The 12,262-nt window shown below is 40.4% G+C and overlaps 2 protein-coding genes across 3 annotated transcripts; both read right to left on the reverse strand.

Moving 5' to 3' along the window:
- Positions 1-217: 217 nt before the first annotated feature.
- Positions 218-6,286, reverse strand: LOC140771911 (probable sucrose-phosphate synthase 2). 2 transcript variants are annotated; one of them, XM_073113740.1, is made up of 13 exons: positions 6,129-6,286; positions 5,345-5,641; positions 4,688-4,920; positions 4,276-4,339; positions 3,499-4,197; positions 3,277-3,408; positions 3,050-3,181; positions 2,470-2,646; positions 2,347-2,400; positions 2,200-2,262; positions 1,104-2,099; positions 872-999; positions 218-747 (listed from the first exon to the last, which is right to left on the reverse strand). In XM_073113740.1, the coding sequence occupies exons 2-13, from the start codon at positions 5,618-5,620 to the stop codon at positions 459-461; spliced, it is 3,243 nt and encodes a 1,080-aa protein (XP_072969841.1). In that variant the 5' UTR covers positions 5,621-5,641; positions 6,129-6,286; the 3' UTR covers positions 218-458. The 2 variants fall into 2 exon arrangements, with proteins under 2 accessions (XP_072969841.1, XP_072969842.1); XM_073113741.1 differs by lacking the exon at positions 6,129-6,286 and adding an exon at positions 6,041-6,059.
- A 1,946-nt stretch (positions 6,287-8,232) lies between these two features.
- Positions 8,233-11,403, reverse strand: LOC140772099 (uncharacterized). The gene is made up of 2 exons (XM_073113995.1): positions 10,714-11,403; positions 8,233-9,091 (listed from the first exon to the last, which is right to left on the reverse strand). Exons 1-2 carry the CDS (start codon positions 10,997-10,999, stop codon positions 8,730-8,732), a joined length of 648 nt encoding a protein of 215 aa, XP_072970096.1. The 5' UTR covers positions 11,000-11,403; the 3' UTR covers positions 8,233-8,729.
- Between the last annotated feature and the right edge of the window lie 859 nt (positions 11,404-12,262).

Below are 12,262 nucleotides of genomic sequence, written 5' to 3' on the forward strand. Positions count from 1 at the left end.
TGTTTAAGAAAATACCAGACACACTCTCGACCACCCTATATCATTGAATTTTCAAAGAGAGACCAAATTGGGAGAATGCATTCCTTGGTAGATAATTATCTCACCGGTATTGGTTACTATTTCGTAGGACATGCCTCTTTGCTAGCTATTTTGATGATGCAAAAGTACACCCACCTTGTAACAACTAACAAAGCTTAAAGAGCACAATGTATTCAGATAGTATGAACTGCGTTCTCATTTCTTTGTACCTCAGTAGCTTGTACAACGCTCAGCTACTTATTGAGCTTTTTATCCATCGATATGGTGGTTTACCAACGTAAGAACTCAAATAGATACAGCGTAAAATATTTGTACCGCATGATAGATATTGTATCTCCTATGAGATCGATCATGTTTATAAACATATGATAATAAGAAGCAGTAGTAGGTGTGAATCTGTTCACAATCATGAGGCAAAATTATATCGCTGGAGCCGCCTTAGACGCTTCTTTCAGTGCTCCCATGATCTCGTCCGCCTTCATTCCGCCTTTGGTGTAGACGACGAGGGGGCTCTCCCCTGGGACGATGTCCTCCCTCTGATAGCTCCCTGCTGTTCTTAGCAGTTCATCTGAACCTTTTTCAACGGCTCCTTTCATGATCACTGTCTTGTGCGATCCCGAGATGAGCTCTTCATGATCCGTGTCGCCTTTCTCTCCGAGAATCACGTACATGTTACTGACGCTCAGACCCCAGCGGACAAAGAGGTACCTTGATTTTCCATAAAGAATGGTCAATAAGAAGACAATCAAATACAAAGAGTAGTAATTTGAACCAAGCTATATAAGAGTACTGTTGAATGAAAAGTAGAATCTCTTTTCAAATTTAGCCATACCTGAGTGCTTGAGATCGAGAGGCTAGGAGTGGAATGACCTGCAACCTCGTAGAGTTTCTGCAGTACATGAGATGGCACCGCAGCCCACGCATCCGAAGCTTCTGACGCAGATCATCAATTGGCTTTGCCTAAACCATGCAATCATCGGTGTCAATGAGCAAATCAACAAAATATAGATGGAATACCTCTCCATGCCGTTAACTGGTTCTTCTATAACTAACAATACACATACCTTCGTGGAATCTTTAATGAAGAATGATACACAGTGAGCATTACTAGAGCTCACATCTTCTTCGATGTTGCTCGACGTCTTATCCGATTTGTTATCACTTTGAACATTCTGAGTGGTCATTAATTTTGCTATTGTCCTCTTCACACCATCATAGCCCCAGCGGTAATCGATATGGGTCGCATAATCTGGGTCGGCACATAGTTTTCCATCAGCATCCATGCACTGAGCTGTTCCAGGGTAATATACTTCACTACCACTACTGCAGATCAGAGCATCAAAGTTTGTGGCTGGAATTTTTGCAGATTTTATTAGTTCTAATGTCTCAGAGATAGGCATAGCAGTTGAGAGAGCAAAACCAGAGATCCTCGACATCTGAGAGTCTGATCGAATAGCTCTAAACACCTCCTGTATCATCTGCAGCATCTTCTTATCAGGGCCTCCTTTGTCATCGTACCAGTCAAGAGCGATCACAAATAGTCTCCGACGCCTTCTAAGAAGAGGATATTTGGTAAGAGTGTTCCCCGAGTTCTCTGATTGCTTCTTACTACTGTCTGTGGCATTTGCTTCAGGAACTGACTTTTTTATCTTGCTCAGAATTCTCTTCACTTGGTCTTGTAACTCGGGGTCATCCTGTCCTGCAGTCCCTATCTCTATCTCAGCCGCATCATACGCAGACCCATTAAGGGAATTCTTCTCACCGTCAACTGATAACCTGAGAGATGACTCTTGAACATCCTTGAGGGAGTCTCCAAGTGACTCTTCCATGGCCATGTCATCCGTGGGTGTATCTGTCTGCCACTGCGGGTGCCTCATCCTGCAGGCTGCCACTCTGGTTAGATACGTCCGACAGTGCTCGGGCCATGAGAACAGGTGGATGTTCCGCAGCCCGTTCTTCCTACATTCCTGCCATAGATTCTTCTCTGCTACAAGCTTCAGCAGCGCGTCAGCAATGGCTTTCTGATCATGTGGGTCGACAAGCAATCCATTGTTCAATGCCTATACCATGAATATTAAAAGAAATGAATTCCTCTAGACTTGCTATACATTGGTACTGCAATACTCTTGTTCGTCAATTTAGAAAGGAATAAACACTTACCCGATGAATGTCAACAGGACCTCCATTTTTGGTAGCTACCATTGGAAGGCCGTGTGCTGCTGCCTACAGTATTCGACAATTGGTTAATTGAACTTCTACATATGGCTACACACAGATTTGATTCATTTGGTGAGTAATCACACTGACCTCAATTAAAGTAAGGCCAAAAGGTTCGACAAGAGCTGGATTTATGAAGACTCCCTGTAAGTGTATAAATGAACAACTTAGCCGTGCAATGGTAAAGCTAAGAAATAAGTAATAGATAGAAACCTTTGTTTTTGCCGCAAGCCTGTAGATTTCTGGAACATCAGCCTGCTTGTGATGTTTTGGGAAGGCTACAAGTCCGTACAGATCATACTTATCAATCAGCTTCAGAACTGTTACCAGGACACTTGCATTCCCGCCAGACATCTCTTCAATGTCGTCTCTGTTTCCCATTATCAATGTCTGCACGGTACAAACATTCAGTAGCGAGCAATTGATCATTTGGTCAATCAACTTTTATTTCAAGTAATGAACGTTTTGAGTAAAATATCCAGGTAGATTGAATAATTATATCAACGAAATGAAATGGTAGCATCCAGGTCTATTGAGCAATGTTCATAAGAAGCATATGTAGAAACTATAACCAAAGAAAAAGAAAAATATTTTTGACCACCAATGCACTCACGTTCTATGTTACTTAATATAATGTTACCATAGAAGACAATGCGCTTTATGTCTTGAAGAAATTTTTGGCAATGTGTGCTACTAATGATTTAAAGATACATAGTTCCAGCTACATTTATTCAAATGGAGCTGAAGAAACTCTAACACCGAAACAGAATATTCAGAAGTAATAGATGCTCACTAAATTCGCAAGCTCTCTCAGCGGACGGCATTCGCCAAAGGCTTTCACAAGGGTAGTGATGTTCTTTTTAGGGTCAGGCCGTGATAGGGCCAAGATCATTGGCTTGTGAGGATTTGTGAGGAAACGCATCACCTGCAGCAATGACCTTTCAGGTTGGATGGATCACCAATCACCAATCACCAATCACATCTGAAGGTTAAACAGTGTTGCATTCATGAGCAACTTACCTCAGCCCAAATTGGTGGAATTGACCTTGGAGAAGCACCATCTGTGCCTATGAGTTCTTTCAGGTCTCCATCAGTATCAATACTCTCTTCAGGAACTACAACATTACTGAAATCCATACCGGGTGGAATAACCTGCAAACCAAGACATAGAGCCAATCTTATCCGTTCCAAATTAAATTAAAAGACATTAGATGAGCTCTCATACAACAAAGCAATTCTTACCACCATCCTTGGCATATAACGGCCATGGCAGTTGACACCTCTTCTGGCTCGTGCCCTCAACACTCTCTCGAGTTTGACATCGAAACCATCATACAAGCCCCATTGCTCGTCAATCTCCTGCCTTGTGCTTGTTATGACTAGCTCAGCAGCATCTAATGACAGTTCCTCGGCTTCAATGCGCCTCATTATCTTGTATGTTGCATTGATATCCTCCTTAGACATGCGTCCCTGCTTAAGAAGCTGCTCCAATTTGTTTCTCCCAAGCGAATGTCCTGTGAGAACCATTGGGACGTTCAAGGCACCTGAAAGAAGAGCAGCTACGTCTCCAGCATCGGCATAATGCCCATGAACCACGTAAGGCCAAACAGGCTGCCCTCCACCAATCTGTTCTCCTAAAACTCTTGACATGTTAAGTATGTGAGCTAGAGCCCCATCAACGAACTCCTGAAGATAAGGCCATAACAACTCTTTCCGCAAGTACTGATTACTTGGGCCACAGGGTATACGTATGATGTAGGCTCCGGCACTCTCTCCAAGATCGCTGCCGTCTGCTTCATATGAACCGGAGGACAACATTTCCGCCGGCTCCCCGTAGCTCCAGTCCACATCTCGGGATGATACCTGACGAGTGAACAGATCTACTCTGTATACCCCTGGCATCATTGAAAGTGCCCGCGCCAGCTCGACGACATATTTTACCTATAGATGGCCATGAAAGTTGGTGATTGCATTATCACCTCAGAAAGAGCTTTCTGTAAACCGGTAGATGCTATGTACCTGACCACCTGTATCTGAGTCTCGGCCCAACTCCATGTTTTCTCCACGGACCAGGCCATGCAAACTAGACACGGAAAGATAGGCAAAGAGAGTCGTATAAGTTATCAAGAAAGTATATCGCCCTTATTGCAAAAATAATAACAAAGAGAAGATGAAGTAACTGATGCTGATCTATATCTTGTGTGAATTGATCACTACCTCTGTAAAACACTTTCTCTTATTTTAGACCAATGTTCAGAAAGTAGGAGTTCTCAAAAACATATTATGTGATTTCAAAAACTATCATTTTCTAAAATATATATATATATATATACTTGCGGTACTAAATTCAATTCTGAGCAATGAATTGTGAATTCTTGTTAATGTAATTGCACCAGAACAGGAAACAGTACTACGGCAAACTAAAGTATACCTGACGAGCACGATGTAGAGTTTCTTTCCCTTGTTATCATCAGACCAGACCTGAAGATCAGAGAGGTTCCTCTGGTACTTTTTTCTTGGAGTCTCGCTCTGTAGAAGCTCCCCTACCGTGTCTCCCTTTTCTCCTTCTGATAAATCTTCCGACATGTCCTCGGTTGCATCCCTCCTCCCCTGCTCCCGTTCCCACCTCCTCTTTGTTATCCTTTGGAAGTCTTCCCATTCCAACTGCTCATTTGCTAACAAACACTAATCAGAATTTGCGATGATTCACCCTACAGGTGATACATTATGAGAAGAAGAACAATTAAACATACATGTACATGCAGAGAAGGAGAAAAATATGTAGTATGGAAAAAGAACCGATCACACTAAGTTCTGAATTATAGTTAAATAATCCAGACGAAAAAAAAAGTGTATCCAGAAGTACTTACAGTTACTAAGTAAAACCAAAGATAAAGCCAAAGAGTCTACATAGTAGATTAAGAAGAACAACGAGACCTATCCAAATTAATCTATCAGTTTACTTTCTATCACGAGTTTTAATCCATAACAATTCACAAGAAACTAATATATCGTAATCGAGAAAGCCACACCACATCAGAAGAGATACAGATACGAATCACAAGATGAGATAGGCAGTTCTTGGCACCTGTTTCTTCTTGCGAGCGAGGTGCCAGATGCGCCAGCACATGTTTTCGAGCCGTGAGCTTCGCTCTCGCGTGTTGCGAGTAGCCACCACCTTGATCCAAGTCCGGTGGAGGTCGGTCTCATCGACTCCGGTCACGACCTCCTCCACAAAGTACTTGGTGGGATTGAAATGGCCCCACTCTGTCAAGCTCATTGCCGACGCCTTCTGATCACTGGCCGCCCCACCGCTGTCGAGTATCGCCTCCAAATACCCATTGATCCATTCGTTCCCCGCCATTGATTACAGTAACAATAAGCACTAATCAAACAACCGAATGCTCGATCAGATTATTTCACATAAATCAGAAGAACCAGAGATTTTGCTGCAGATATTTAAAGCGAAAAATACGAGGATTCCCTATCTGGGCATTCTCTCATGGAAATTTGTTTCACCCGAAGAATGGAAAAAAGGACACGCCTTTTCGCATCTAAACGAGACTCTTAATGAACAAATGATGACATGGGTCTAGTGTTCTTCGACAGAATCCAGAGCACTACATGTCCTTTTCTCCTTTACTACAAAGAAAAGATGCAAAGGCACTGCCCTATCTACAAAAGATCATCTAAATACGATCTTTCTTCCATCGAAAGATTCGTGAAACCATACGATCCTGAATGGAACAGGAAAAAAAAAAAAGGAAAGATGATGCCTTCTTACCAACAAAAAAACTTCTACAATAACAAAAGAGAGCAGATGGGCCTTCCAAGTTTCAAAGCAAGAATGCAAAAGGGGAATGGATTCTTACATCTGGGTGTCGATTTTTACACACTGATGAAGCTACGGATCATCAAAGATGAGATCTTTTCTGCTTTGCGTCTCTCATTGAATGAAGTGGTTTAAGAGATAGAGGTGGGTATCATGCGCTAAAGCGAGAGGAGAGTAGAGAAGCAAGAAGGGACGTACACGTGGCACTAAGAGGGGCCTCGTCCGCACGTGTCGTAGCGGCGCCACACGTGTGGAGGTGGGTTGAGAACTCCAAGCAAATGCCCGCTTTCCCATGCGCGCAGGTCGGAGATCTCTCGACTCGCGCGCTCCGTGGGGGGGGTGGTGACCGGACCTTTAGATCTGCGCCGCCCGCTTCGCGAGATCCAATCGGACGGATATGATTCGTCGAAGTTGTTGCGTCGGACGAGTTGAGATGCTCCACGTGCCAAAGCAATTCGGGTCTGTTTGGAGGATCCAAAATCCGATAATTATTTACTAACCTCACAAAGTTCATGTTATATTTTAACTTGGAGAGCTAGAGAATTTTGGAAGCACCAAATAAAAGGAATTACCTTCATTTGTCTTTTGGCTTAATTATAGATAAAATGCAAAGTTATCATCTTTCCCACTAATCCTAAGTATTCTCATGCCCATGTATTTATATGTCAATGTACTTCCTATCATGTTAGATTTTGACCAAATTTAAGCTTATCTTCCAACAAGTTTTAAAGTTAATTTGTTCCTAAATGATGGTGCATATTTAGTGAAATATTTTCTCAAATGGTAACCTTTAAAATTTAAAAAAAAAATAAACCTTTGAAGTTAATTCATTCTTTTCTTTTATGCCAAGTTGGTGTTACTGGTTCCCATTAGCCTCTCCAGAGTGAGATAGACTCAATTCTCTGTAATTTACCAGCAACTAAGAAAATAGAAATCATAATTTTAGATACACTTTTCAAACTTAAATTTTATTGTATAAACTATAAAGTCTATCATTATTATGAACATAAGCATGCATATGGCCAGCTTTTATTCAATTATGAAATTTTATCTATTACAAGGTACAACAAGACAATAAGATTATTTAACCAATTAATTTTATCCATTGGCAAGATAATATAGCAACTCTACAATAACACAGGCCACATAACATTGTAACCACCATGCAAATTGCCTATAACAAGCTCATCTTGCTAGCCTCACATCAATGATAGAAGAGGCTATCACTTCACCTTATTTTCCTCATCTTGTTGAATCATAGGAGAAAAGGAAAATAAGAAAGAAATAAATAAAAATAAAACTGAAGTTATTCCCCTATTTCCTGACCCATTTGATGCTTATGTATGTGGTAGCAATGCATCATCACACTCCTTGTAACCACCATCAACCAATCTATATCTTGTTAGCCTCGCTTTGTCCACTACTACTTAAATAGAGAGGGGATGAGATGCTCCATCCAACATGTCACCTTAGGATTGTTCTGCAGAGGAGCTGCATGATCTCATCTATTGGTCCCATCCTAAGGCTTGGACAAACTTTCACATTACTACTACCTTGACTCTTCTCCAGCATTCAAACTGTGATGTTAACCCCACATTTGGAAGTTTGAGTAGAGATGGGAAACTGCATTGCTTCTCGGCACTGTACATAATACATAATTGAGATTGGATGGCACATAGCAAATTGAGTTTGCTCATCTTTGATACCATTGAAGAGTAATGCTTTTTAGTTTGTGATTTGACACGCATGGCGGATACTTGCACACGTTCGAAAGGAGAATAGAAGAAAAAAAAAATAGGAAGATAAACGGATCTCGAATTAGAAGATGCGGAGATTCCTAAATAAAGGTGTTTAGGTGCATGATTGTGTGTTTCTTCTGCACATTGCCAACTCAATTTCACATTCATATAGTCCGTCAATTTTTTGCATTTGGCTCTATAGGTGGCATCACTGTGTTTCTAATAGACAGCTGGACTTGCAAAATGCCTGTCGTTGATTGGCATGAGAAATATCTTGAATATATAAATCATGGTTATGGAGTACATCAGGTCTAGTTAGTCTTGAATAATTAGTTTGTTAGCGAGGTTAGATATGAGTGCTGATATTGCCAGAGCAAAAAGTACTATCACACACCTCCTATCGTTAAGTTCACAGGGAATATTCCCAGATATACCAAAAATGTAAAGAATAAAGGAAAAAAGAAATCCAATAGAAAAGATGTACTTCTTTCTTCACCACGGAATTTCCATGAAGTTGATATCTCCCAGAAGTGCGATGGAGCTACAGTACTGTAACAATTAACCTAGTACAATGCAATTTCAACGGCGCATATACCCCAAGTCAATTCAAGATACAGTAACAATGCACATCCTTAACAGGAGCAGTTTCAACCCAATCAGGTAGAGTTCTTTAGACAACACAAAACTAGCACATTAGCAGGAGCTTGCTCCAAAACATTGTTGCCAGAATAACAGGACCAACCACCCTTGAATCATGTAAGACGACATAAATCTGTGTTAGGCATCCCATCTGCAGCACTCTCCTAATGAATCGCAAAGTAAGAAGAAAAAAACTCAAAAATCACAGTGCAGTAACAAATTTTGGATTGGTCAAGCCTACTGCGAGTAGAATCATCTGAGGATCAGCCTCTGAAGGCCAGAGCCTGCGACTGAAGGATTTGGTTGTCCTCCAGTAGTCGATCGTATTCAAGGAGAAGCTCTTCCGACTGCTTCTGGAGGGCAGTGACATGGGCCTCTGCGGATATCGCTCTTTTCTCCTGCTCTTCTGATTCCAATTTCAGCTTCTGCAATTTTTCATTTAAGCTGGCCACTTCTAGTTGGAGCTTTTTTATCTCATTTGCAGATTTATCTTCCTTTCGCTGGCTCTCCTTTTGGAGTTTCTCGACTTCCTCTCTGGAAGAACTAGCAACTTTCCTCAAGTTGATCATTTTTCGAAGATAGTGATGCAGCCGATCAATGACGAATGCAAGGAAAAGCGTGTAGCCTGTGATACCAAGTTTCATTTAGTACATACTTCAGGATGTGTCTATTTCAACACACAATTGGTTTGAAACAGAAAAAGAGTGTAGGATTTATGAAGTAGATGAGCTGCTAAACTAGATTACCCACAGCCTATAACTGGAGTAGTTTTAGAAGATCATCAGATAGATAAGCTTCATACTACTTTAAAATGAGAGACAAGAAGTCCTAGATAATTGTCTGCGTTGCCAGAGATGGGCTCCAGCCTACTAGACTGGAACCACCAAATCAAAGACTGGAAAATATCCAGCAGTGATGCCTCAATAAAGCATCAATTGCTGAAACTTACATGTCAAAATTGAATTTGAATGGCGCATGGGCAAACCTAAACTATAAACTGCAAAGAAATGAAATATTTCTGCATTGCATAGTTTGTCAAGTGGATCATTTAGACAACTTTGTCTTATAATGGTAGATTCATAAACTCAGGTATTCTTCAAAGTCGCTGTTTGGAGTTTGCATATAAATCTTAAGATAGATTTAAAGAGTAAGCAGACCTGAAGAGTGAAGACAGCAAGATTAGCTCAAAACACAGAGAAGAAGATCCAGCTTGTTAAAGAGGCATTTTTATCTACATAATTAATTGTAGATCCAGTGAAGATGGAAAGAAAGAGAAAAGAAGATTCAGGCTTGACAATCAGTAGAGTTTAGAAGTAGTATTAGTGTGCTGAAGTAAAATTGCAGAAATGCAAATAGCATCCAAAGATTCTATAACATTCTATTTGATCCACTAATATAAGAAGCACATGTATTACAGTTGCAGCTAGATTAGCCTCCTTTTATTTACATTAGACAATTTTGTAGGAAAAGTATCATTGCAGGAAATACAGAATAGAATCAATCCCAGCCATCTGGAGTTGCCCCATGAATCCCTTCGTACATCCTAGTGCATCAGTGGTGCAGGTCATTTTCCCAACTATCTCTTCATCTCAATGCATGCAAGAAAGAGTACGTGCTATATATCTTAAAAAACAAACTAGTGGATTAGGTACAGCCAAATATCTGACTTTAGTCATCACATCATTAAATTTTTCAACAACAACAAGGAAGTTCCAATTAAATCAGATTAACTGCATGAATCCATTTCCTATATTCAGTTAAGAAAGAACTTGACAATAAATAAATTATTATGGTATACATTACATGCACAGCTGTCAGTGCAGCACTATCGAACAACCATTACATTATCATCTTCTTTACATTGAGATGAATCCAATGTCCTTCCCTTAATTGCATAAATGGTTTACAACTTAGATGAGATTTATTGAACATTACAATCAAGATTATTGAGTTCCAAAGATGAAAGAAATAAAAGAAAACCCTTCATCTAGACAAATTAGATCTTCAAGATCCTGTCCTCCGACAATTCAATATGGTTGACAACACAATAGGCTATCCTATCCCATCATTGCAAATATATCTACATGACTCAAAGATGGATGAAGAACCTAATAATTGTACGAATAGAAGTTTGAAAAAAAACAATACCATAAGCTTAAAAAGTCAAGAAGTTATCTCACGATTTAATCTTTATAACTACACACTAATGCCAATCACATCATCAAGAACCAAGGATAAGCTACATACCAATGAGAGAGGCCTCAAGAAGGTGGGTCCTCCAGAGGACCTGGTCCATTGGAGTGACTGTTCCAAGCTTCACCCCTCTGTTCTGGATCTTGAGAATGCTCGCAATGCTCGACGTCAGGATCACCGACATTGTGCACGCCAATGTCTTCAACGTCGCCGGCCCCTTCCCCGTCTTCAGCTGGTCCAACCCTTTCATTGCCAGATCCCGCAGTGGCCCAATCTTCACCATCAGCAGCAATGCCACTGTTCCCTCGACGAAGAGAACCAAGAATAGCAGCTGGATCATCTTCCTACCCTAGAAATATAATCTCAAATCCCTTCTGTCTCGGAAGAAACCCTTTCCTTGCCAAGGTATCACTGGGTCTTCACTAAAGAATACTTCTTTGACGAGAAGTATGCATCAACCTTGAGCATCATTGAAGGCGGTTATTCAACACAATTCACGAACAAAATCGGATTTTTTTTTCCTCGAAAAGGTCACCGATCTCCCACCTTCCACCCGAAAGAAAAGAAATGAAAAGATCAGAAGCAGAGATCAAGTTAGGTCAAATTGCACCAGAAAATTCTTTCATTCTCCCAGGATCCTCGGAGATTTCTTCTATGGATTGCCCTAGCGTGATTCCTACAACAATGTCACCGACCCACTTCCGAATCTTTGATGAGGAATTAGAGAGCAGAGAGAGAGAGAGAGAGAGAAAAAAATTATATGAATTAGCGGAAACTACCCTCCCCTTTTTATCCAATTACTTATTCGTCCACTGAAAATAAGAGCCCGGTGGACTTACCCTCGCATTCTCCTTCATAGTCCCAAGTATAATATAGCAAATAAAAGAAAAAAAAATGCTCGTGATTCTTCGAACTAAATTTTACCCCCGGTGAACGTAGACATATTTAACTCTTTTTGCATATTACCACCTGCCTTTTAGCCTTTTATTATGTAAACCCTTTATCTTTTGGACATATTTGATCTAAAAATATTTCCTAGTAGCCAATTAGATGGACTACCGGATCGAGTGGGAACACAGCATAGAGATATCGTACGACGCTTACGAAATACAGAGAAATTATTTCTTTTCTAATAATTCTAGTTTGTAACACAAGAACTCAACCATTAAGGAAATTTCATCCCCTCGCTATTTTAATTACCAGTGGATTAACCACCAAACTACTTGGGGTAAAATATATCTAGATTAATGATGCCGATGTTTTAACCACACGTCTAGATTAATGATGCCGTTGTTTTTAACCACACGGCTAAGAATAGTGACGTGATGAGATTTAATTTGCAATTATTAAACCTCTATAACTCGACATCATACGATTATTGTTTACCTTTTCTCTTCTTAATCTTTTTCGGTTAAAGGATTAGATGCTCCTAGTCTTTGTCTTCTTTCGTAAATTGTAGTTAGCTTCTCGGAAAGGCCTTTTTCTTTGATTCGCAATTTAAACATTTGTAAGGGGTTTTATCACAAGAAAAAAGGGCTTTTGCCTTAAACTATGGACCTTAATGCAAAAAAGCAAGCAACAGTATAGCCGCGCCGACATCTGG

Source organism: Typha angustifolia, chromosome 12 (genome assembly GCF_048772165.1).
Source record: "Typha angustifolia cultivar Huaian chromosome 12, ASM4877216v1, whole genome shotgun sequence".
Lineage (NCBI taxonomy): Eukaryota > Viridiplantae > Streptophyta > Magnoliopsida > Poales > Typhaceae > Typha > Typha angustifolia.